Source organism: Vanessa tameamea, chromosome 7, assembly GCF_037043105.1.
Source record: "Vanessa tameamea isolate UH-Manoa-2023 chromosome 7, ilVanTame1 primary haplotype, whole genome shotgun sequence".
Lineage (NCBI taxonomy): Eukaryota > Metazoa > Arthropoda > Insecta > Lepidoptera > Nymphalidae > Vanessa > Vanessa tameamea.
This window is the reverse complement of record NC_087315.1, coordinates 8,997,473-9,025,321: the sequence shown is the minus strand read 5'-3', so window position 1 is coordinate 9,025,321 and position 27,849 is coordinate 8,997,473. Positions and strand designations below refer to the sequence as shown.

Below are 27,849 nucleotides of genomic sequence, written 5' to 3'. Positions count from 1 at the left end.
ATTATAATTAGTTCATCAATAATATTACTAAATTACAATGAAAAACGATATGGCATGTTCCAATAAAATAAAATATTTTAGTGCTGGCAACAATTGATTCATCAGTATTAAAGAATAACTATACACGCAACAATTACAACATTAACGTGATATCATACGCAGGTATATCCGTCAAGTATACAAATATAACGTAATTTCTACAGTATAAATAATTTAGTATTGTTTGAGATTATTATACTAGCATCATCTAGATACTTTATTGGAAATAATATATATATATATATTTAACTATTACAAAAAGGATATTACTAAGGAATCGGTGATTAAAGTTAAAATTCAAATTCCGAGATTTATTTTTAGTTACCATAATAGACAGGCATTGTCGGGGAATAGAAACCTCCACAGACGGAGGGTAGACCTTAGTGCGACATAATCTCGTTACCAAAATAGTTTTTCATATATTTGAAAAGTAAATATCTGGTACACTGTTGCGTGTGTTTATCAATATAATTATACAAATAACTATCTACATCACCAATATCTTGATATATCATGATCATAAATCACTATTGAGTATAAACCTGTTCCCCTCTGAATGTTTGCCCGTATATTTATAAAGGCATTTTCCGTAAGCACCTGAAAATAAAGAGTAAATATGAATAACATACTATAATATTTTAAAGGCGAAAGTAATTCTATCTGTCAGTCTGTCTGTTTCTCTTTCCAAGCCACTGAACCGAATTTGATGAAATTTCGTATGAAGCAAGCTTGCACTCCAAGGAAGACTTGGACTTTTTATGTCTAATATCAGTTGACCAACCTATAAAATGCAAGCGAAGACGCGGACAACAACTAGTTTTATTAATTATTAAAATTTTTATAAAGCCAACAATGGAGCAGATCTCATCAGTATCATTAATGATAGAACCATTACTACTGAGTTTCTTGCCGGTTCTTCTCGGTAGAATCTACACCACCGACCGGTCGGTGGTAGCTTCACTTAATATAGTTTGTTAAATGACGATTCAAAAGTGCTTGTAAAAGCCTACTTGAATAAAGTATATTTTGATTTGATTTGATTAATAAACAAAAGTATGATTTTTTTGTAAAGATTAAGTGTGACATAAAAATGGCTGTATTGTTATAAGCATTAGTCATAATCAAATCTATAATATTTTATTTAAGTAACATTTAAAAATAAAGCATTTTAGAATATTGACGATATTTTAACTCAACCAAAAATAGCCGGAAGATACGGCAGCAAAAACGGCAAAAAAACTCGCACAAGTGGTCTTTTAAAGCAATGAGCTTAGTATCCACATTTACTGTTCTTGATCAGTCCTGAGTTGGAAATTGAGCTTAAAATTCAATCATCTCTATCCGTAAAGTGTTCTTTTAATGAGTAATAAGATTTCAATAAATCATAGACACAATGTTTTCATATATTTTTTTAATTTGTTGATAGGTTAATAAAATAATAAGAACAGTTTTTTTTTTAAATGCACAATGTTAGCGTCTGACCTAAATACGAGTAAGTCTCTAATAAAAAAAAAAAAAAATTGTATTAAATTATGTAACCTTTATGTTTGCCCAATGCGTTTAGGTCCACAGGTAAGGGTCTCAAAGTGGTGCCTGTAGGCAACACCACGGAGGAGTTTTTATCGCCGGTGGGTCTGCGCACGCGCATAAACTCGCCACGTGTGGCCGCTTCCTTACTTTCTGCCGTTGAAACTCGTTTTGAATCCAAAAACCGTAAATTTGGCAGTTTGTACAGTACAAAATATCTGAAATCAAGGAAGAATTTTTAAGGTCTTTAAGTAAATCTATAGCAAAATGTGAAAGGAATCTAGTTCCTATGCTTCACCTGTATCTTTGGTAGTCAGCGTCGTCTTTATCATTATCAGAGAGCTGGTTCGGACATGCTTTATTACTCAAAAGACTCAGGTATGTCAGTGATGGGAAATTCTTACTTATTTCATTTATCAATCTATCCAAATCTGATATCTGAAAATACAATTACAAACACAGATCAATTAAAGTAATTTAATATATTACCTTACAATAATGAATGCGATTCGTTCTGTCCGCACTCGTAACTTAATTAACATAAGAAAACATTTTTTGTTCCAATAAAATTATTAAAACAAAAATGCTTGATATATATTCAAAGAAAACTTAATCAAGTGTTCTCTATAATATTAAGAAATGGCTGAAATTTGGACTCAACATTATAATCTCAAGAAATCTGAGGTGAAAATACTTTCAATTTATTAAACAAGTGCACCAATTTAAATTATTATACTGGAATTTGCATTACGCGCTACTCTGACAGTCTACAAGTCCTATTTGATTGATTATGATTACTTAAGATAGCCCATTTTTTAGGAAGCTCGAACGGTAATCATTCCCGTCAATCAATTTGACAAATTGTATGAACAAGCATGTATAATGCAACTCTAACGCGGGTTTTACCCGCGGGCCACAGGCAATTTATTTACATACAAATTATCAGCAAATATTAATATTTTGCGATTGGTAAGCAAACCGCTTTGTTTTAATATTTAAGTCACTTTTACCTGGTGTTTGATTAATGTATAATTAGAGGATTACCTGATTCTTATTTATCGATAAAGTCCTCAATCTCGGTAAGTGTGGAAAATTAACAGTGTCGCCTAATTTATTGTTGTCTAATATTAATTCTTCCAATCCCTTGAAATTTTCCAGACCTTTTAAAGTTTCAATGTTATTGTAACTGAAAACAACATAGAAAATATGACTATTTACTTCAATAATATTTACTATATATCTATATAATCTTAAATATGTCACTTAGTATATTAAAACCTCTTAATAATATGTAGTTACCTAATCTAAAAAATATCCAGCTTTTTTTTTTTTTTTAAATGAGTTCGATTAGTCTCCTAGATGAGATGATTTGCGAAAATGAACATCTAATTGCCCCTCGGAATATTACTATTGTATGTAAGAAGTATTGAGATCAACGTCGTATTTTTGACAGTTTTATTTATTAAAAGAAGAATAGAAATTACTAATGAATGGTTTTATAAAAATAACAACATAACGTGAGTATCATAATCTCGCTAATTAGCCAGATATTCGGTTCCAGACATCATAAAATTGTAAAAATATTCAAAACTAGCTGTAACCCGCGGCTTTGCCCGCGTAGAATATGAATATATTTACAAATTAACTTAAAATGTTACGTTAATGTAATATCTCTTTGTATACCACATTGGTGTGTATTTCACCCCTTAGGGTAGAATATCCAGAAACGCTTAAATGAGAATCAACTCATTTTTAATCGGTAGCCCAAAAATAAAATTTCGAGCTTCTACCTTCAAAGTGACGGATATCCAGACTAACCTGTATACGAAATGTGAACATCTATTTTTCCCTTTAGACATAAAATATCCAGAAACGTTTAAATACGTATCAAATAATTTTTAAACGATAACCAAAAAAAAAATTTCATGCTTCTAACTTTAAAATGTCGGACTTCCAGACTAACCTGTATACAAAATGTCAATCCCTACTTTTTCCCTTTAGGCTTAAAATATGTATCTACTCATTTTTGATCAGTATCCCAAAAAGAAAGTTTCATTTTTCTAACTTAAAAATGACGGATTTCTTTACAAACTTGCAACTCTTATTTTACCCCCGTAGGGGTAGAATATGCAGAAACATTTAAATAAATGTCTTCTCGTTTTTAATCAGTATTCCAAAAATAAAGTTTCATGTTTCTAACTTAAAAAATTACGGACTTCCATACAAACGTTCAACCCCTATTTCACCCCTTTAGGGGTAGAATTTCCAAAATTCGCTCCTTAGTGTGTGTCATGATATGTTAGTTTATAAGTATACAGACTAAAATATAAGTTTTATGCTTCTAGTCCTAAAAATGAGAATACTTTCAACAACTTACAACCTTTCATCCCCCTTTTCAACCCCTTACAGCACTTTTTTCAAATAAAATGTAGCCTGTGTCCTTTCTAAGGCTCTAGACTATTTGTGTACCAAATTTCATTTAAATAGGTCCAGTAGTTTTGACGTGAAAGCGAGACAGACAGAGTTACTTTCGCATTTATAATATTATTAGTATGAAAGTATGGATTACAACCAAAAAATATCATTGACTTAGGTTCGAAAGAGACTAGTCAATTCACATATTAATGTACAGTCGGGGTAAGAAAAGGTTCGTCACCTTAAGGTCTATTTTCGTGCGCTCAGTATGCGCGATAACCTGCTTTACCGATGGAGTACCTATTGCGTCGCAATGGACACTATTTTGAACCTAGTTATCATACTATGTTAGTTTAATTTTATGTGCAGTTTTCTGTTTAATGCTTTAGTTTCAAAATATACTAAGAATTTACGACTTGATAAAGGAATTAATTTGAAAACTGACGAAGGTTTTCTTACTCTGACTGTACAATGAGATACATATTGTTAGGTTTATGAGAATTATTCTGAATGTATATATTATTGATTTACAATTAGGTATGATGATGATATTATGTTGACCATTTTCAAATGATACAAATAGTCTATCAATTTGAGGTATAATTATAAAACTTGGTAACATTAACATGTTAAGTTCACGAAATAGATAATATTGACGACCTCCGTGGTCGAGTAGTGTGTACACCGGTTTTCATTGGTACGCCACTCCGAGGTCCCGGGTTCGATTCCCGGCCGTATCGATGTAGAAAAAAGTTCATTAGTTTTCTATGTTGTCTTGGGTCTGGGTGTGTGTGGTTCCGTCGTTACTTCTGAATTTCCATAACACGAGTGCTTTAGCTACTTACATTGGGATCAGAGTAATGTATGTGATGTTGTCCAATATATATGTATTTATATATTTATTTAATGAGCCACAAGTAGATAGTGAGTTTTTACCTTAGATCCAGGTAATAAACTTTAGTTCCATACATATTCCATAAAGATGGCGGTATCCTTTGACAGTCTTGGCCGCAATAGCTCAACTGAAACAAGGACGTTTATTTCAATAATGTATTTTAAATGCCTGAAATTTTTCGTCGAGTAGAAAGTATTGACCTAAAGGTTGATTTTAAGACGCAAGTCATGCAAAACAACCTAATATCCTATCGAACGAATTTAAAATAGCGTAGTAGTTTATCTTACGAATGTAATTAATGTAAATTATATATTTTTTTGAATTTTTACTTTAGGCAAGGCAAAGAAACAAATTCATTTTATTATAAATAAATTATCTTACAAAACCAAAAGGGAACTGGTTTCGGCTTACATTCGAAAACACCGAAGGTCTTTAAAATTTGTTGTAGTTTTTTTTTGCTATGAATATGTAAATAAACAACGAACATATAATAAAATTTTACCAACATTATAAGAATTCGTCCAGCTGGGAGCGTGATAGAGTATCCAAGATACAAAAACCCAAATGTTTGTGTCTCTTAAGCATCTCTTTAAACGCCAGCGATCAATTTAAATCATAAATTAATAAAATAAAATATTACGATTACTTATAATTATTCATGTAATATTGTTTAATTATTTTTTTTGTCAACAAATGTGTTTAAATTTACGTCCAGTTAAGAAGACTGCTACTAGTAAGTGTATCAAACGGAATATTACAAGTCAAGCGTATCATGAAAATGTACAACTTTAACCAAAATGTGTCATAATTGAAATAGCCTTCAAACTGTTGACTTTTCATTCGGCTATTCATAACTAATTGACTTTGTGCTGTTATTTTAAAATAATAATTGAATAGTCCGTATATTGACATTGTGGACTTAATTGGATATTACAATATTCCAATATTGTACATTCATTAAGAAACGAAGGGTCTATCTATTACAGTATATTGTATTGTTATAACTAAAATGCAATTGCTTTTGGTAAAAGGCCATTTGTTGTCGGTATTGTAAGTTTAATGGGTACGCCGCGATATTTTAGTGCATTTGTTTTTTTTACTGATTAAAAAATATGAATTCGTAAAATGTAATCATAAAATATTATAAACGAGTTAAATTCCAGAAACTCGATTTTAAACTGATCTTAACGAACCCTGATTTGAGATTGAACCGATTTAGAAATTCAAGTGAAATTAGATTATTTAGGTACATTTCATTTTGGTACTACGGGGGAACGTATTATGATATTCTTTTTATTAAGATATTAAGTAAGATTACTTGGTAGCTTAAAACTATTGCATTGTTGGTATATTGACTAGATAATACCTCGCAGATCCCTCAGGATCTGGAGATCAGTCTGTAAGTTGGAAGTGTATAGCTACAGCTCCCGATGGATAACCGATTTGGTAATGGAGATGTACGTATGTATGTATTTTATTTTTAATAAACTATTTTTAATAAGTGCCGAGTTGGCCCAGTGGCTTGAACGCGTTCATTATAACCAATGACCGATGATTGCCTGTTCAAACCCAGGCAAGCGCCACTATTTTTTATGTTTAATTTGTGTTTATAATTCTTCTTGTGCTCGGTGGTGAAGGAAAACATCGTGAGGAAACCTGCATGTGTGGAAGTTCTGCCAAATTTGTATCCACCAACCCACATTGGAGCAGCGTGGTGGAATATGCTTCAAAACATTCTCCTCAAAGGGACAGGAGGCCTTAGCACAGCAGTGGGAAATTGACAGGCTGTTAATGTTATGTGTAATGTTTAATTAATAAGGTTTTCAAGAAAATTAACCGATTCATCATTTCATAATTTAGGATACCAGTCTTGAAATGTCACTTTGAAACGAATATTTGTGGATCTTAATAAATTTTTGATAATTAACTGAATCCAAAATCTATACTTATATACCATCTGTATAATACATAACATTATTAATATTACATTACATTAGCAGCCTGTAAATTTCCCACTGCTGGGCTAAGGCCTCCTCTCCCTTTGAGGATAAGGTTAGGAGCATATTCCACCACGCTGCTCCAATGCGGGTTGGTAAAATACACATGTGGCAGAATTTCGTCGAAATTATTAATATATATATAAACATATTCGATTAATAAAAATGTTAAATTGTTGTATATTAACAAGATATGAAGCACCTCATTAGACGCAGAAAGAAAGGTTTAGGTCGGTAGTATAACACAATACTTTTGCTAAAGTGCTCGCCCTTACTACGGTTTCAATTTACAATCTAAAATTGTTTTTATCTCTTTGTTTCTTTATGTTCGCAGCACGGTATAGCAATGACAAATGGATGCGTTAGGAATCATTTTAAATTAACTCAATGTAAACAGAAAATCGACCACCACCGCAATTCCAATAATAATAAATTGTATAAAAATATGTCGCTGTCTGTTAATGTCTGTATCTTCTCTCTCTTTCTAAACCATTTAACAACCTCTTTACTTATATGGTTTACCATAAAATTATGATTCAAACTAATTTTGATATTTAGGGTCTTGTTGAGCTCTGTTGAGCCGAGATGGCCCAGTGGTTAGAACGCGTGCATCTTAACCGATGATTTCGGGTTCAAACCCAGGCAGGCACTACTGAATTTTCATGTGCTTAATTTATGTTTATAATTCATCTCGTGCTCGGCGGTGAAGGAAAACATCGTGAGGAAACCTGCATGTGTCTAATTTCAACGAAATTCTGCCACATGTGTATTCCACCAACCCGCATTGGAGCAGCATGGTGGAATATGCTCCAAACCTTCTCCTCAAATGGAGAGGAGGCTTTAGCCCAGCAGTGGGAAATTTACAGGCTAATGTATGTATGTATGTAAATGTTGAGCTCTGGGCTCTGGGGCTGGGATATTGAGTATATAACAACTTTATTTTAAAACATAAGTATTTTAAAGAAATACAAATTTAATTAAAAGGCAAACCGAATATTAATAATAATAAGTAACGACTTAAATAAATTTAAATGACCTCTGTAAATTTGTCATCTAAAAGGAAACAGAGAACAAGAGTTTGTATGGAAGTTTTTAATTGTTTAAGTTAGAAATATGGTAATTAGTTATTAAGCTTCTGTTTATAAATAAAAAAAATGTTATTTAAATTTTGTGGTAATTTCCTAACATATATATAATGTATGTATAATACTCCAAATCTGGACTTTCATTACTTGTTGCAGGTTATACACTGACAGGTTATTGTGTGCCGAGACCGAGGTAAAACGAGCGTATGAGTTTTGTAGATTATCAAAAGACTAATAATTAACAAAAAACCGGTGGCTTTCTGAATTTCTCACACGTCCATATAAAATAAAATAAGCTCTTTTTTATGCAAACTAGTTTTCTAATTATAACATTTTAATAATATTATATATGCATTTGATACAGCCATTAGGTAGGTATTAAATATGGCGCAAATTAATTAATGTGTATTCCTTAATCTAAGCATTGTACAGAATGCACATTATGAATACACAAATGTTTAAATCAACTAAGAATAGTAGATAAACAGTTATGCTATTTTTGAGTTATTTTCGTTAAATTTTAACTTTTAAAATAGACGGAAATGCAATTTACATGGAAAATAAAAAATGTGAATAGGAATAAAAAACAATAAAAAAAATCTCATAAATAACATTGAATACGAAACAATAACAAATTAAAAATTATTTTTTAAATTATCACAAACATGTTCTTTTGTTGCCATTCACCCCCAAATTGATCACTACCTACGACCGCTCCTCACTGCCAATGGTCGCTTGTAATGTATAATATTTAACAATTAACACTTGATATTTTCATTCGTCAAACGAAGATCTTATACAAATAAAAAAATAAGAGTGAAATTTAAGAACGAAGAGAATTAAAGTAATAATTATAATATTTATAAAATACATGCGTGAAAATGGCGTATCATTATAAATCGGTAATCAATATTTCACGAGTGTGACACGAAGTGAATTCTTACAGAATCGCACTGCTGGCATGCCAGCGGAGCTTCGTGAGTAGAGCGAGTATGGTAGCGAGGCAGTCATCTGATTTTGTTAAAGTGAATGTCACCAACACACTATATGGTCGATTCTACTACTATTTCATTAGATATTTTATAACTTAAGATTAAATTAATTAATTTTACATTTTTGTTTGTAATATTTATTATCTGCCATTTTTTTGTAATTTCTGCAAAAAAAAGAATAGTAAAATCCGGAGGCTTTTTAATTTCCCTTTCTTGTCTCTGATTATTCCAAAACAAAAGTATCCCTGAAGTTTTGTGGTTTTCCATACTCGTAACGACCATGATGTACCATTTAGTCAGCTAAGTAAAATTTAAATTATTTTGCTGTCCTGTTAGATATGTAATTTTAATCAAAAACATAATATGATAAAGTATTTGTTAAGAAATAAAAATAACATACGAGATGTCCATTTAGTGACGGTAAACATATTTTTCACCGCTTTTTTTCGTAAGGTTTTAAGATTTGTCTTTTGCCTAAAAGGTATGGCTATATGTTATCAAATTTTGATAGACGTGCGTTCATATTCTGAATTACTTTTGTAGCTACAATTGAACTAGACATAAAAGAAAGGTAATTTGAGGGGAATCTGTCGTTTGCGGGCTTCATAAAATTTTACTATACTGTCTCAAGTTTTTATACCGCGTTTAACGTTGTCGTCGCCGTATTCTTTAGCTATTTTTGGAGGGGTCTAAATGTATATAATATTTCACTATTAAACAGGTAGGTAGATTCGTTATGAAGAAAGTTGTAAATTCGGTATTTTTTTTTAAAGAGTTGATGAGTATTTCAATGTATCTCGAACTTATGATCAAGACCATACTAAAAACGAAAATCCAACAAACACCAAGGCCTCTACTTTATAGGAGGCGTAGTTATAAAATGTCGAAAAAAAATCTTATTAAAGTTTGTTCACGTTGCCTTGAATTGATTCATTATCTCCTGAATAGGGAAAAAAATTGGCAGACACTTTGCTCAAATGCTCAGTCATTTCGAGCTATATATTTTATTTTAATTCATTTACTCACGATGAAATAATATAATGTAGAATCTTAAAGTATCACAAACGGTGAAGGTACAAAAGTAGATAAAACCTTTATCACTTATTTGATTATACATATATTGCTCTTACTGATTATAATTAGTTATGTGCGCCAAAGAAATAAACATATACGTATATGAGTTTAACACTCTTTGTAAGAGATGTTTACGATATGATAATCATTTTATGTTATTAAAAATATTGGAAGGAGCTGATTGTTTTATATGTTATTTTGTTTTCATTGTTATTTATATGATTCGTATAAAATATTCTTATTTTTATGAGGCGTAAATGCGCCTTTTTAGAACATAGAATTATTTTATCTCTTTTACGGTAATACTGAGTTGAATAGTGGTTAAAAAATAATTGCAAATATTAAGTGAACAGATATTTCAAATATTTTAGAGAATCCCAAAGGCTATAGCTCGTTTTAAAAATAATGCGTACGTCTTTTGTCGAAATAAATCAGAAATATTGAACGCAAATTTTTGAAAAAATGAAACCTATAATTTTTATCATTAGGCACAGTTATGTCAAAACAATTGCCATCATCTACATATATATATTATCGACATAATAATTATAATTAATTATTAAGAAATCAAAATACCGAAGTAATGGTATCTCGTAGTTAATCATATTTTAAAGTGAAATACCATTATTTAGAAATGCGCATCGTTTATTAATTTGTTTTAGGAAGGCAGACTGGTTACTTGATGGTAGGTGGTCCACCTTGGGACTGTGGAAGTAAAAACCGGTCTTCGTAATGTCAACCATGCTAGCGAGTTTTTATACCGAGTTATTCATTCTAAAAACCGAAAATACAATGCAATGCAAATTATTGAGATTAAGCGTTTCATATTCGTATAAGTTGGTGGTAGGCTTCCTCCTATTTTTATTAAGCGATGTGGGTCAGGAATTGCTTATCCAATAATAATTTTTAATCAATCCCTTGAAGACAGAGAAAGAATGAAAGAGACTAAGACTTAAGAACGAATGGAAGAAAGCGCAAATAGTTGTAGTCTATAGAAAGGGTGATCGAATGGGTATTAAAATGTCGCCCTAGATCAATCCTTTGATGCTTTCCGATATTGTATTAAATTGATAAATTGAGCCATTTACCAGCATGGATCTGATCTTCTATCAGATAAAGAAAAGGGCCAACAGATTGACGCCATATAGACAGACTTCGGTAGTGCCTTCGATAAGTCAACTAGTAAACAAATTTTTACAATATGGTATGAAACAACCAATGATTAAGTTTGAATCTTATTTGGATAACACTAATTGCAGTAGTACGATCTTAAATGCAAAGAAATGCTTCCACGTAAAATACACTAGGAAGAAAAAGCCGGAAATTTTAGATTCATTAAACGTTTAGGAGGCGAGTGGCAATATAATTAAACTTTTTTGTAGTAATGTTGAGTGGAATATTTTATATCCCTGTTCTTATATGTCGAAAATATTTCACACCCCTGTCGCGAAAACTTATCTCGAAAACCAATCTAAATATAATTAAATATTGTAATCAATACCTGTCTGGCATCGAAATATTTCACGAGCCACATTTTGCTCTAAGAAAAAATTTCCTTACTTAACGCGACAAGCTTTTATATCATATAAATTGTGTCAAATGTGAAATTCCGTTATAAGTTAACAGTAAAAGTTTTAACGTAGAAATGTATTCATTCTTTTTAGCGCATTTTAATAAAAGCTTGTTTTTAAAAAGGTTTTTAACTTTCAATTTATTAAATAAATAAATAACGACCTGGCTAGACAGGCAGACAAAAACATAAATCATCATCATATATACGGTAGCTACTTGAATACGCAATCACAATTCAAACTGAAACATTGATAACTCAATCTCTATTATGTTGGTTAATAAATATGACTAACTGGGTTTGATAATCTATAAAATATACTCATTGGTTTGATATACTCTTATCTTATTTGTTTTCAATTATTGATACACTTTGACATAGTAAATTTAATATTGAACGCCAGATCATATAAGAGTTTATAAACATTATGTATATAGATAGCAGTTCAATACATTTATATCCTCTTATTTATGAACCAATTTCTTTGATTTCAATTTATTTGCTAGATAATAATGAGCTTTAATTTTATCAATAATGATAATAATATAATTTTAATGTTTTTATATACAAACATTATTATTATAAAAAAGTTGTTTGTTGTACTTAACATAGTTAAAACCAGATGGCCAAGTGCATGAGTATCCTGATGAGTTGATAATTAATAGTCCATATGTATGTACCAATATGCACATATGTACAGTCGGGGTAAGTCTATTTTCGTGTGCTCAGTATGCGCGATAACCTGCTTTACGGATGGAGTATGACATATTGCGTCGCAATGTACACTATTTTGAACCTAGTTATCATAGTATGTTAGTTTAATTTTTTGTGCAGTTTTCTGTTTAATGCTTTAGTTTCAAAATATACTAAGAGTTTACGACTTGATAAAAGAATTAATTTGAAAACTGACGAAGGTTTTCTCACTCTGACTGTACATTGCACCTAAAAGATTGCAGATTCATATAAACATTAAAAAAAAATCACTTATTAAGTCACAAAGTTCAGACTGTTTGTGTATTGATCTGCCCACACTATCACCTACATACAGTTAAAATTGACAATATATTGACCAAAATCAAAAGTCGCTGTTGAATGCTATACCACCTTATCAAAAACATTGCTTTCTACGACATATTGAATTAAGCAACCAGATTTGACTGATGTTTTCGGAAAATTATATCTTTAGAATGACTAGCTCAGCCGTATTGTACACAATTTGAATGGGGGCAGTATAATTATCAATGGCTGTTATCGTAAACTATAATTACAGACTTAATGACAGAAAAATAATATTGTTCTCTCATTTTATATGATTTCATTGAAATAAACAAAATATAATTTAATTTCATAAATTAATATATTTTTCCTATTAATACCTATCGGTTTATATGTGCTGACAAATTCAATAATACAACTTCTTCATAAAAAAATATTTTGCACCTCGAAAACATAACCGGTTGTTACAATGGTTTTTATAGCTAAATGTGAGTAGTCACTTCCGTTGTTATAACAGATTTTGACTGTATTTATCATATTTTAATATCACATAGCTGAGCGGTAGGAAATGTGCCTTTTAGCAGAACAGCATAGTACAGTCTTTGAATCAAAGCATGCATCACTCAGTTTCCACTTGTTATAACATGTTCAGCAATGAAATAAACAATGTGAGGAATCCTACACTGGTCAGGTGATATATTTTCACTTTAAATGGATTGGTGGATTTCAATCATGGTGGATTGAAGCTCCATATATTATCTTTAACATACAAGATGCAGTTTTGTCCTAGGGCGGTTATTAATACTACAGTAAATGTACTGTTGATCAATATGTTAATTTTATACTGACTCCAAGGTTATTACTATATGTAGTTATGCTAAGTAAATAAAAAGTTTGGTGTGAGAAGAATTAAATAAAGTATAATAATCAAAACAGTAATAATAAAAGTACATGAGACATACACATATCATTGAAATACATTTAATTGCAATTAATTTATAGTTATTTGAATAAATAATTAATTACTACTGCTTCCAGGAGCTATGTACTTTTTACCTCATTGTGCTCATTTTTTTTTTACTTTTTTGCTAAAATATTAATTTCCTAATGAAATAAAATTTAAGATTCATTTTAAATAGAAAATGAACTTCACAATATGTTATTAGAAAAGTACAGTGGTAAAAACGAGTAAAGAAAAAGTTTAATCGAATTGCGTCCACGACGAGTAAAAAGTACATGCTCTTAAAATATATTATATGAATTTGGAATAAATAAATAATTTTCTTAACTTACTCGATTTTTATCGAAGGACAATGCAAAGGCATTAATGTGGGAGGGTTCCATTTTCGATGCAAACTTTTATAAAAAACATTTAAACGCAAATAAAAGTAATACACAATATTTTTTAAACAAATAAAACTTTAGGCTGATATCACTCACATGTCACAACAATTCGAAATTCAAGCAAAACAAGTTATTTGTTGACAGTTGTCATTATTGTATATCTAGATAAACAAGAAAAATGTAACAACAGAACATCGATATGTCAAAATAACGATGTATCGATTTTTATATTTGATGAACATGTAATGAAGAGCTAGTGAAAAGAAATAAAGAAGCAAATTCCACATTATATGATGTATTCCACTACTGATTCTAAATTTAATATCTAGAACAAAAAAAAATACTCTCCGGCAATGTCGAGACAACGTTAATATATTATTACAAATAGAAAATGAAATGATATTTTTAAAAATATTTTAATGGCAGCGAACCGACATTTTCATTCTATGACAGGCAATCGCTAGATATTCGGACAGCTAAACGGATAGACGAGTACCGCCAACCGTCGTCCTTATATAACCAGTCCCAGTGTTGCTATTTGTGATTTTAATTTTCTTCTAATAATATATTTCACTGTTGGTCTATAATGGATGGCGGTGGTGATCGTAACTACTAGAAAGGCAAAAAAACCGCGCAGCTCAAATTATCATTATCAAAAAATTACCAAAAGTAATTGAATGTATCTACTACCTAATAGATATTATTAGGCGGCATCTTGTTTTCACGCACTGAAATCCTTCAGAATGTTACCTGGGTGACGGGGGAACTCCGCTTTTCTCTGGTTCCATATGTAGGATTTTTACCCATTAAAACAGCTGAAATGACAGTCTGAACTCTCCTCAAGTGGTCAGATCTATCGTAAATCAAGTTAAAAACTTATAATAAGTTGCTAACTCTGCAAAGTCAATACATTCTTACTGCTACAATGTAATTTCTATAATAAAAACCTGTTACAGTTTCAAATATTAAAATTATAAAATACAAGAGTGTTATGGATTAGATATATATGTGTTATGGATGAGAAGAATATCGATTTAATAATCGTCAGTTGGTAAGAGCTATTTATATTTTATATGTGTATATAAAGAATATCATAGTATACATTGCTAACATAAAAGATTTAGATTTCTATTACTAAAACTTACTTTTTTTTCTTATTTATCAGGTCGATAAGATTTGACTTCGACAAGTTGAGTTCCTACGTTATTTTGTTCTTGGTATACAACAATTTTACAAATTGTCGTGTCAGTACTTATTCGTTATAAAAATGCCTTGAAAAAAAAACAAACCAATACCTACATATGAAGAAAAATTCCCGAAATAATGAAACTAACTCGATCACAATAATCTGAAGAAGAAGAATGAAGATTATGAGGCGAGATTTACTGCATCTCAAAAGCGTCAGGCCGAATTACGTACTACAGAAATCCTGGCTTAGCATTAATAGCAATTGCGTTTTTGAATTACTATTTGAGTCCTCTCTGGCTTTAGAGAATAATCAACAACGTTAGACACTCTTATCTGCTGATCGAAATGCCGTACGTCCCTGATACGTGAGTCCGAGACTGTAACTGGCACAGAATCTCGGTGATATTCTTAGAGAGTTCTGACGACGAATGCTCAGTTTCAGGAGACGTCTGAACAATGTAGAGTGAATCGGATTGCCGATCACTTAGCTCATACTTTACCATGTGAGTCTGAAGCCTTTATTGAAGGAAATTCTCAAGGTTGGATAACGCAATAGCTCAAATTAACTCAGAACGAGAAATTCTATTAATAGCTAATCATGAACGATACAACATCGTCAGAAATCTCAAGAAAAGACGAATATCGGCAACGATTGCAAACAACAACTATGAACAATGTGTCAGAGTGAAGATAATTATTTATAAGCTGAGAGAGAAAGAGTAAGTTAAATGCACCAACGTCTATCACGATTTAATGTCATTCGACTTGAACATACTCTAAATAAAATACCATTAGGTTCACCAGAAAACTCTGAAACTGAGGCAGGAACTACCATTCTTCCATGGGATGTCCAAGAGTTATGAAGGTTTTTCTATTAATTTAAGATTCTAATCGATTTAGACAGCGCAGACATATTTCAAGAAACAACGACTGTTATATGGTTTTAATGCACTATGGCAAACCGCAAAACGGTGGAAGCAGTATATAGAGCCAAAACAAAATGACCACACCATGGGTATTACTGTACTTTTTTGTGGTGACATTAGTCACTCAGAATTTAATACCACGTGGAAGCAGGGCTAATGCGGTTTAAAACTTTTTAAAGAGTTCCAGTGGTGTTACATCATCCTTCAGGCATTTGACAATAAATATACAAGTGCGAATCGGGCAAAAGTATTCAGATTTGTTACTAGACAACAATATATATCCACAGAAACTAGGAAATGTGCTCTTAAGTGAAAACCTCTGCTGTACTGTTTCATTGATGCAAGAGCTCATCATCATCTGGTTATCTAATAATTTCTGGCGTTGCTAATGAGTTATTTTGACCTTATATAACGACCAAGCCGCTATAATAAACATAGAAATTCTACGATTTGTACCAGGGGTTAATTTAGAGTTTAACACGATTAAGAGAGTTATGAAACAGGTTAATTCTACTAACTATCTAGTTAAGTTATAAGTCCCTGAGCGCTCCTGGCAGGTCATAAGTTTAATTTGTAAGTCGCCGTTTAGCCCTTCTTAGAAATTTAAGGCCACGAAAGCGATTTTAATAGAGTGCGGCGCAGGTGATTCAATGTAATACCTCGGATCACTCATTTGAGCACGGCTAGCTTTATGTGGCTGTCATGTGTAAGCAACTCCAAAAAAAATTATGCTTTAATCCCCGACAGCACTACGTGTAATATCGTGTACAAAGCAGCATTACTGTAATCATTATAATAATTATTGTTTTCTTTTTTATACATTACGCAGTTAGACAAATTCATGATAACTTTTTAGTAACAAGATTAAATTATAAATTTATAATCGGGTGTTATTCCTTCTTTAACCCCCATAACTTTTAAAGCTGAATCATTTTTTATTGAATATGGCGAGGAAAACTAAGCAAACTAACCTTGGACCACTGCGCCTAAATATTTTTCGTTAAAGATAAAATAATAAAGTTATAAATCATAAAAATAATTATATAATGCAACAGGTACTACTTTTTTTCTTTCTTTTTTTATATATTTATCGAGTAGGCTGACTCCACTCCACCTGATGGTAAATGTTGGTGTCCATTTGGACTACCAAATGCGAGGACGGTCAGTACAGTCAGGAAGAATAAACTGCACTAGCCACCGTCATGCTGACCCGCAAGGTGCCTCTTCATGGCTCGTTTGAAAGAACCCAGGTTATAAGAGGAACACGTGTGTTATCGCAATCTTTCGACGCAATTGTAGAGGTTTGAAGTGTTTGGGTCTTTTACGTCGGCAATAATGCGGACCGTACATCGCTGCAACCGATCCAAGGCCTCTCTTAAGTGCTTTGCGGAGCCATTCCAAAGATGAGAGCAGAATTCAACGCAAGACCGCTCCTGCGTTTTATATAACAGGAGCAGTTGTTGTGGCGTCAAAAAACGCCACACCTTGTTCGGGACTCCGTGTTTTCGTGACGCAGCCTCGATATAATCCTTTGGATTAAGGTCGCAACGAACGTACATACACCCACCCACAATACCCACCATGGCAATTTTGTTTTGTATCAGTAGCGTATTGCCACCTTCCTTTCCATACAAGGGAAAATGTTGACTTTTTCGCTGTGAAAGCGCATACCTGCTTTTTCTTAGCATTAAACTCGACATTATTATCAGAACCTCATTTGACATAGAGTTTTAATGTCCTATCGAGTTCCACAACAAGATCTTTCCACCTCTCCTCAGTTTCCGCTCGCCCGGCTACTGCGCTTCCATGGTACACCCTATGCACTGTACTATCATCTGCATAACATGTATATACAAAAGAGTGTGGGGGAAATCAAAGAACCCTGGGGGACAAACAACAAGTCACCATTGTGGGATCTGCAGAGGAACGCGTAGACTTCACTCTGACGAACCAAGTCCATGCGTACTACCAGCATGGAGAAGGAGGAGTTCTCCAAGCAGAGCATGTGAATGTGGTAATGTACTAACGGGATGCTTTTCCGGAGCCAAAAAGGCTTAAAAATACAAAGTGACACAAGTTCCACTCATTTTGAAAATTTATTAGCAAAATATAATTTAGTCGTTTTCAATGTGTACTTAAAATACATAATTCAACAATATTTTATCGTGTAATGTATTATTTATATTATACGTGTTATGTTCAAGACCGATATTCAGTTGCTCGTTAGCTTGACTACTCTCTCAGATCTCACGATAAGCCTTACAGATTAAAACAAGAGTATGTTGCCTTTGACTAACGAATTTGTGTCTAATTCTAGGAAAGTCCGAATTGGACCTTCGAAATTCAATTTAATGAAACTGAAGTTTTCCTAGTCCAAAGTAATTAGTCAAACTCCAGTAACTACTTTTATTAATGAATTTAGTTTTATAATTAAACATAGAACATTATTTAAAATACATGTTATCACATCACGTGACGAATACTTTAGCAGCCTGTAAATTTCCCACTGCTGGGCTAAGGCCTCCTCTCCCTTTGAGGAGAAGGTTTGGAGCATATTCCACCACGATGCTCCAATGCGGGTTGGTGGACTACACATGTGGCAGAATTTCGTTGAAATTAGACACATGCAGGTTTCCTCACGATGTTTTCCTTCACCGCCGAGCACGAGATGAATTATAAACACATATTAAGCACATGAAAATTCAGTGGTGCCTTCCTGGTTGAACCCGAAATCATCGGTTAAGATGTACGCGTTCTAACCACTGGGCCATCTCGGCTCTTGACATGACGAATGCCCAATGAAAATACATCGATACTGTTCGCTTTTGTCTTCCTAGTCCACAAGAGTATAAATTCACCATAAAGCTATTCTTGTATTATATTTTGGCTTTAAAGTAATACCTGGAAACGAAGATGATTAAAATTACATTTGTGATTGATAAAATACGTAGTTTTTTCATTTTTATCTGTGGGGTCAAATATCTGAAATATTGTTCTTTTTCAAATTTTATTTTTGAGATTGTTTATTTTTCATCTTATATTCTACTGTTATTATTTTTAATGTTAGGATAAATATTACAGATACGTATTTGTTGTAGTAGAATTAATTATTTCATAGAAACAAAAGCCTAGTCTAGTGTACTGGGCCATCCAGTTGATAAAACACGAAGATCTTTAAAGCAAGTTAATAACCGAGCACTGAGTTTTCGTATGAAATACATAATATTATATTAATATTATTAGCTGTTTTCTGATCAAACATCAGGAAATGCACGTATCGGATAAATCTGGCACATGTTTATCTAACAAGTCCCAGTGAAGTGGAACAAACTGTTTGTAGCCTTTACTCATAGTGGGACATTTAATATTTAAAATTAATTAATAGGTAATTAGCATAAATAATTCAGAAGAAAGTGTAACTACCCACAAAAATGGTATAATTTACCGCATCCAATTCACAGTTGTTTTATATGTTCAGAAATCCACATTACAACACAACTAATAACATTTTTCTTGTTCTGTCTAAGATTTTTAATAAAGATTTAGTTAAGCTTCGTAAACGGGAATTAGTTTATTTAATCAATGTAACTATTTTAATGTATAGTTAAACAATATTCGGAAAAGCTTTTAGACACTTATATGAAATAAAACGTTGAATTTTGATCGGTATATTACTTTTCTTATTACTTACTTATTCTAAGTGGCTAAAAATAATAACTATATATATATATATATATATATTTTGCCATTGTTTAATTATTTCAATTTTGTACGTAATAGATTTAGAAAACAATATTATCGCGCTAATGCTGCGTGATTAAAGGTATTACTTATAAGTGTACACTTTATTTAAAGTAGCAAGAAGTTTACAACATATATTTCATCAAGATTTATGAGATAAACAGTTTTTTCATGGGAGTGCTTGTGACCTGAGGATTCAGTATCTACAATATCGCTAAGAACATTTTTTTAAATCCTATAACACGAATGTTTATTTAATATAGCATATTTCAAATTGACACATTTTTAAATACTGTATATTGTGATAAGTCTGTAATCAAATAATACGTACAGGCGCGGGAAGCCCGGCAGATACATTCGGAATTCTAATATTATCATTTCTTTGTAAGCTTGTTTAAATTTGTGTTATGTTTATATTTACAAACTTCAGAGATAATCGTTATTTAACTGTTTTATTTAACTCTTAAATACAAAAATTAATTGTACCGAAACATGATTGTTTAAGGAGATGACGAATTAAGTTTATTTTGCTTAAATAATAGAGTTAGTAAGTATAAGTGGAAAGGTTTCCAGAGTTGTAAAAATGTGTACATCAATATTTAAAATACGTTGATAAAACAATAGTAAGTAAGAATTTACATAAGTACAATAATTTATAGATAACAATGTTACAGCAATTAAAACATGTTAAGTTAATACTTAAGATTAAGTTAAAAATGTATTAGTAAGTTAACATATATTTTCAAATATATTGTTTAAATATATTTTTTAAATATATTGTTACATAATTCAAACAAGTCAAATAACAAACAAGTTTTTTTTTAATTAGGAGTAATTTGTACTAAACTATTTTGTGATATGTACATTTTATAAACTGTTCATTTCAGTATTTAAAAAATAATAAAGATTTTTTTAGTGTTTGATATATCTTTGGACCGGTACAAAGTATTCTGAAATTTGAAACATTAGAGGAAGTAGTAGATCGTGAAAACGCTTCTAACTACGGGCTCACAGCTGGCATATTTACAACTTCTTTAGATAATGCTATGCTGTTTAGCACACATGTCGATGCTGGAATAGTTTGGTAAGTACTTTTTTTGAAAACATTAGCCCAAAAAAGTTTTTTTTATTAACTCTCATTATTGTATATGTTACAGTCATAGTAATTAAATAGCTATTATATATAAATGATTGGTCATTATATATAATTACCAAATCGTGTAGACAATAAATTAATCACTTAATACGTATTATTATTTATAATAGTAGATCAAAGTTAGTTAATTACTTTAAGTTAGTTAAATACAAACTTGGATGATGTCTGTTTGGGGACTTCTTTGAGAAAAAAAAAAATTTGTTTTCAACAGTGGTCAAATATTAAATTTCTAAAAAAAAGGTTCTTCATATATTTACAATGACAAACCACATTATCAATACACGTATAAGTCTGGTTCGTTATTCGGGTTGGTTCATAATATTAGCGTATTTAATTAAATATTTTAAAAGAAAAAACCAAGCAGAGGCCGAATATCTTATGGTGATTAATATTTAGACTACTAATTAATAATAATTACTTTCAATTTTAGACACTTATTTCTTAGAGAAATAAACTACGATAACCTCACCAAGGTGTCTATGAAATAAAGAACTATAAAGTTGGTACTGAAAAATAAGTTAGCTTTCTATGGTTGATATGATATTTTGTTGTTTTAGGTTTTTTTTAGAAACTAGTGTTAAAAATTTTTTTAGTTCTTCTCGTTTGGTAGGAGACACAAGTACTTATAATATTTTGACCATTGAGTTGTTGTTAGCTTTTGCATGTCATAGACTTTATATTTTATATTAGATTCAATATGGCTGATATGACTAACGATGTTCCGCCAATTTAGAATCTTATGTTTTTTTCTGTAGTCGAGTTTCATTTTATTAATGTTATGAAAGATTAGGTACTCTGTTATGTTGATGCGTCTTATATTTTTTGGACTGCCTCGTTGGTGTAATTACTATCTATAAGGTCACAGATTCTGATTTCCTATGTCCAAGCTCTATTTAAAGTAATTGGGTTTTTCTGTCGACAAACTCTCGTAGAGGCCAGGAATCTGATAATCGCCGTTGGCCTGGTTGTGAAGGATCGAGGATGCATCTGTGTTTTTGCATACACTTATATAATGATCACTATTGAGGCCTTGATTAGTTACTAATTATACTATATACCGATTATTACTACAGAGTCCTTCGGGACCTTACTCCAACACAGCCGTCTGGCCGTACTGTCAAATATGATATACAGTAATCAAAGAACAAAATAATACATTTTACTAATATTATTTATTCCTAACACTTTTTTATGTAATAGGTAGGCGGATCGGCAAATGGACCCATAGACACTGGCGCTGTTAGAAATATTAACCACCCTTACTTCGGCAATGCGCCACCAACCTTGGGAACTAAGATGTTATGTTCCTACCCAGACCGGCTTGCACAAAGCTCTACCACCAACTTGTACGTAGAGTAACGTAACTAGTTACAGTGTCTCATTCACCCTTCAACCAGAACACAAAAATACTAACTGTTGCTGTTTGGCGGTATAATATAATTATGATAAGTGGGCGGTACCGACTCAGAAACGCTTGTAAATGGCTTGCACAACGCCTTACCAGCAAGTAAAGTACTTATTAAAAAAAATAGAAATTCCTTACTCGCGTGCGAAATTACACACTTTTCATCCCACCGGACCACATTAGTCTGTGCGTGTCCAGTCAGTCAGTGGTAGTTTTATTAAGTAAGTTAGCTTTAGCGTTTTACCTTAATTTTATTTTTAATTAGAGTATTTATTTGTTAGATACAGAATGTTTCGTACAATTGTTCTAAGTAATCAACGAATATGTCGTTAGATGTGCGAATAATGTTATAGCTGGTGGAGTAAATCAGATAAGATGAACTCGCAAAACTATAAGTGAAATTAATGTTCTTTTAATTCTGTTAATGTGTTAATATCACGTCATAGTAATATTTGAAATGTAATCTAATTTAAAACATAAACGTCGCACACTCTTAACGTAAAAGACATATTGTTTTTTTGGTTGAATATATTATTTACAATTTTGTTGTGAGTTCTTAATTTTATATAAATATATGAAACTAGCTGTTACCCGCGACTTCGCCCGCGTAGAATATGAATATATTTACCAATTAACTTAAAATATTACTTTAATTTAAGACCTCTTTGTATACCACATTGGTGTGTATTTCAACCCTTAGGTAGAATATCCAGAAACGCTTAAATGCGAATCAACTCATTTTAATCGGTAGCCCAAAAATAAAGTTTCATGCTTCTAACTTAAAAAATGACGGACTTCCAGACTAATCTATATTAGAAATGTCAACCTCTATTAACCCCTTAGAGGTAGAATGTCTAGAAACACTTAAATACGTATTTAATCATTTTTAATCAGTATCCCAAAAATAGAGTTTCATATTTTTAGCTTAAAAAATGACGACTTCCATAAAAACCTTCAACCCTTATTTCACCACCTTAGTGGTAGAATTTAAAAAAACACTTAAATACGTATTTACTCATTTTTAATCAGTATCTCAAAAATAAAGTTTCATATTTTTAAATTAAAAATGACTGACTCCCATAAAAACTTTCAACCCTTATTTCACCCCCTTAGAGGCAGATTATCTAGAAACGCTTAAATATGTATCTACTCATTTTTGATCAGTATCCCAAAAATAAAGTTTCATGTTTCTATCTTAAAAATGACGGATTTTAATACAATCTTTGAACCCTTATTTCACCCCCGAAGGGGTAGAATTTCCAAAATTCGGGTGTCATGATATGTTAGTTTATAAGTATATAGAGTAAAATATAAGTTTTATGCTTCTAGTCCTAAAAATGACAATACTTTTAACAACTTACAAGCTTTCATCCCCCTTTTCAGCCCCTTACAGCACTTTTTCCAAATAAAAAGTAGCCTATGTCCTTTCTCAGGCTTTAGACTATTTGTATGCCAAATTTCATTTAAATCGGTCCAGTAGTTTTGACGTGAAAGCGAGACAGACAGACAGACAGACAGAGTTACTTTCGCATTTATAATATTAAAATATAGAAGAATAGATTAAGGATTCACAACAAAATTTAATACTGAATAACGTAGTGAATAAATAACGTAGAAAATTATACAGAAAAGTTTATATATAATTATACGTCTGTGTATGCTAAAAAAAATAACAAGAAATTTATCTACGTATGGTAAAATTACATTTTAATGGCACTGATCAACGTGTGAGCCTTACCGCAGTGTTGGTGGCTAGTCGTTAAAGTTGGTGATGTTTAAATACCATCGGTTTTATTGCTAGCGTCTCATCACAATTCATCTATATTTAATATAGATTAATCTATAATTAATAGAAAAATGCCACATATACTATGCATGTGTTTATGTGGAGATAGCTATCCAATTTTCAGTTATTTGTCATTAGATGACACTGCACTTTGAATTTATACCGATTACTATTAAGATTGCTATGTATTAAGCCGGTAAGGCTACGTCTGTCTTGTATTGCTATTTACAAAGTCGTTTTGCCTCCGAGAAATTATTTTGTATATATATAATAAAACAATTTACTGTTTACGATACTTACTTATCACTACATGGTATAAAATAAAGTCGCTGCCCACCCTCAGTATGCTTAGATCTTTTAAACTACATAACGGATTTTAATGCGGTTTTTATCATTGAGAAGATTAAACAGCCGAGTATTTCGACTTTCGTTATTATTTTGTCGATAAAAAATTATAGCAAAATATTTACGTCACCTTTAGGGTCAACACTTATTTAAAGTTCAAGCCCGATGTTCCATTTGGAGGATTTTAGGACTCTGGCATTGGGAGAGAAAAGTAAGTCGTTAATTTTAAAATATATTTCAATAGCAGTGAGTTATTTATTGTTAATTAGTTTCTATATTTCCAGCGGGACGAACGGCGTTGATGTTTTGGAAGTTAAAACAGTTACAATGGCATTATCAAAGGACTTTTAACGAGTTTTTCTTGCTGAAGTTTTGATAAAGCTTTTAAGACTGATGTTTTGTTTTAATTAAAAACAGATCGATACTAATGTAGCGTTAACAAATTGCTTCTAGGGATCGAATATTATAATTGCTAATAAAATATTTAAAATCATTGTTTAAAAAATGACTTGATATTGTTTTGTACTGTTGCCGTATTTTAATTATTTATTCTAACTATTGTATATAGTAGTTAAATTATCCTTAACATATAAGTCTTTATGTGTTAAGGATAATTTAACCATAGTTCGGTCTTTCTATCGTATCCAATTATGTGGAGTTTTTTTATTTAATGATGTATTGAATGCATATCAGTTTTATGAAGTTAATAACTTTATATAAAAAGTATGGGTATTTTTTTATATGAAATAGCTAGGCAGACTGGAGAGACCTCCTGAAGTGGTTACCGCCACACATAGAAAATTTGACTTTAAAAAATATAAAGTAAGATTTTATATCCTTCAAATCGGAACACAACAATACAAGTATAGTATTGCTGCTTGGTTCGGTAGAATTAATATTAAGACGAGCTGGGTGTACCTACCCAGGCGGCCTTGAAAAACGCCTTATTACCAACAAAGGAAATTATGATTTTGATTTTTAGGTTAAATGACGTAAATTGTATACTGTAATTTGTTATATTTATTTAAAAAATATACCATATATATATATAAATGTTTTTTTTTTTTTTAATATTATCCATTGTTTTTACAGTAAGATTAATAATCCTACAATATTTTTCGCCATTCAAACCTCGTTTACATGACAGTTTTTTTTGTTAATAACAAATAGTTAGACAGACTCGCATAACTGTATGGTTTTATTTGTAAATGAGATCGCAGGTTTTTGTGGTGTTTAGTGTTTAGTCAATTTTGCCGAATACAGATATAGGTATATGTATATAAAACATCAACTTTTTTATAAATACCCATAGAAGTTTATTTACGTTACTGTGGTCTATGAAATAAATCTCTAATAGTAAAATATATATTGTACTCATTCGAGAACAGGAACATAAGAACCTTTGTCAGTTTATCACTTCAGTTTTTAATATTATTTGTATTAATTTTAACTGATTGTTTCATGTGCATAAAAAAATTGTGTAAACACAATGTATTGCACCAAGCTATAAGTCGACAGTGTTTATTTTGAGAACATAATCCTGCAACATAAACGAAAAGTTGTCGTTAATATTTTTATTGTTGACCATAAAGATATTCGAATGTTTTACTGTCGTGAAGTTTGCATCAACTCATATGTATGTGTATTATCTATATATATAAAATAACAAGTCCTGACTGACTGATTCATCCTCGCCGAGCGTAAACCATTAAAAGTAGGGCCTTGAAATTTGGTGAGTAGGATCTTTTTATTGAGTAGACACCCACTAAGAAAGGAATTTTGGAGATTCAACCCTTAAGGGGGTAAAATAGGGGTTGAACGTTTGTATGGAAGTCCGTCATTTTTTTAGTTAGGAACATGAAACTTTATTTTTAGGATAATGGTTGAAAATGTGTAGATATGTATTTTAGCAGTTCTGGATATACTATCTATAAGGAGGTGAAATAAGGGTTGAAAATTAGTATGGAAGTTTGTCATTTTTTAAGGTAGAAACATGAAGATTTACTTTTGAGATACTGGTTAAAAATGAGTAGATACGTATTTAAGCGTTTCTGCATATTCTACCCCTAAGATGGTGAAATAAGGGTTGACAATTTGCATGGAAGTCCGTTAGTTTTTAAGTTAGAAACACAAATGATTTACATACTATTTTTATATTTATATTAAATGTAAAAATCTGTGTATAATTATTAGAATTAAATTTGGATTTATGTCGTCTTTTTATTCGTAACTGTGCTTATCTAGGATTATTCTAATTGACAAACTTATGAATATTTTCGCCCAATTTAGCTAAAACGGCTACATTCGCCATTGCGTTCATTACGAAAGCGACAATGATCTCTTTTTATTTAGTCACCCTTCTTTTCTATTATTTACGGAATCGTTTTAATGTTCAACATTTCCATGATCGATATTTGAATATTTATTTCACCTTTGTACTTAAAATACAATTAATAATCGTGTCAGGCAGACCGTGTATATCGCGATCATCGATTTCTGATATGATTAACAATACATTAATTTAATATGCTGAAAAAAGATATATATTACAGTTTTTATAACAAATATATTTTATGTAGTAGTCATCCACCGTGTCAGTTACAAATTACACACCATTACAACATTTTATTTGTGAATTACACATTCAGTTAATTTTAAAAGCTGTGGTTCGAACAAACGAAATTAAATACGAGATTGACAGCTGGCATTAGATCTATATTTATTAAATGAAAATAGTTTATCGCAAACGATAAACATTTTTCTCTCGGCCCAGTATATTTTTTAATTGAAAGGAGGAAGTACGTCTGCTGTTTGCGTAGCCGTATGTATTATATTTCGAGAATAATCTGCGTGATATATAAATAACTTTTATGCATTATCTACTATACATACATCATTTTTAGTGCGATAGTAATTTACTCATTTATATTTTGTTTTATTTGTATACTAGCTGATACTCGTCCTCTTTGTATATTATATGTCCTATTTTGGGTATTCGATGAAAGAAGGGGGAAATTGGATGGAATTCAACGAAATAATGGCCTTAAGTAGACTCATACCGATATGTTCAATAGTTTTCACGTGATTGGCGCATAAAAAAAAACATTATAAAATAATATATATAAACAATATATGTATATATACTTATTGGAAAACAGAACATGGTTAATAACATTAAATTAAATCACTATATAAAATGCAAAGACAAAATAGTTTTTGTTTATTTTATATTAGTATATTATTTTTTGGTCTTCTATTTGTCAACCGATATGATTTTGTTTCACAGTTACTAATAAACATTTCGATCTAAAAAAAATATTTAAATATGCATTCATATATTTTTTTCCGATTTTATCAAATGGCCAATT

At 31.2% G+C, this 27,849-nt stretch overlaps 1 protein-coding gene and 1 long non-coding RNA gene across 2 annotated transcripts; one reads left to right on the top strand and one right to left on the bottom strand.

The window, feature by feature from the left end:
• Positions 1-312: 312 nt before the first annotated feature.
• On the bottom strand, positions 313-14,040 carry LOC113401280 (leucine-rich melanocyte differentiation-associated protein-like). The gene is made up of 6 exons (XM_026641119.2): positions 13,884-14,040; positions 4,918-5,003; positions 2,611-2,752; positions 1,865-2,004; positions 1,579-1,784; positions 313-636 (listed from the first exon to the last, which is right to left on the bottom strand). The coding sequence occupies exons 1-6, from the start codon at positions 13,932-13,934 to the stop codon at positions 557-559; spliced, it is 705 nt and encodes a 234-aa protein (XP_026496904.1). The 5' UTR covers positions 13,935-14,040; the 3' UTR covers positions 313-556.
• Positions 14,041-20,721: 6,681 nt separating this feature from the next.
• Positions 20,722-24,817, top strand: LOC113401237 (uncharacterized). Its single transcript, XR_003369124.2, has 3 exons — positions 20,722-20,873; positions 24,618-24,692; positions 24,766-24,817. It is a non-coding gene; the product is annotated as an uncharacterized LOC113401237 (long non-coding RNA).
• Positions 24,818-27,849: the final 3,032 nt, after the last annotated feature.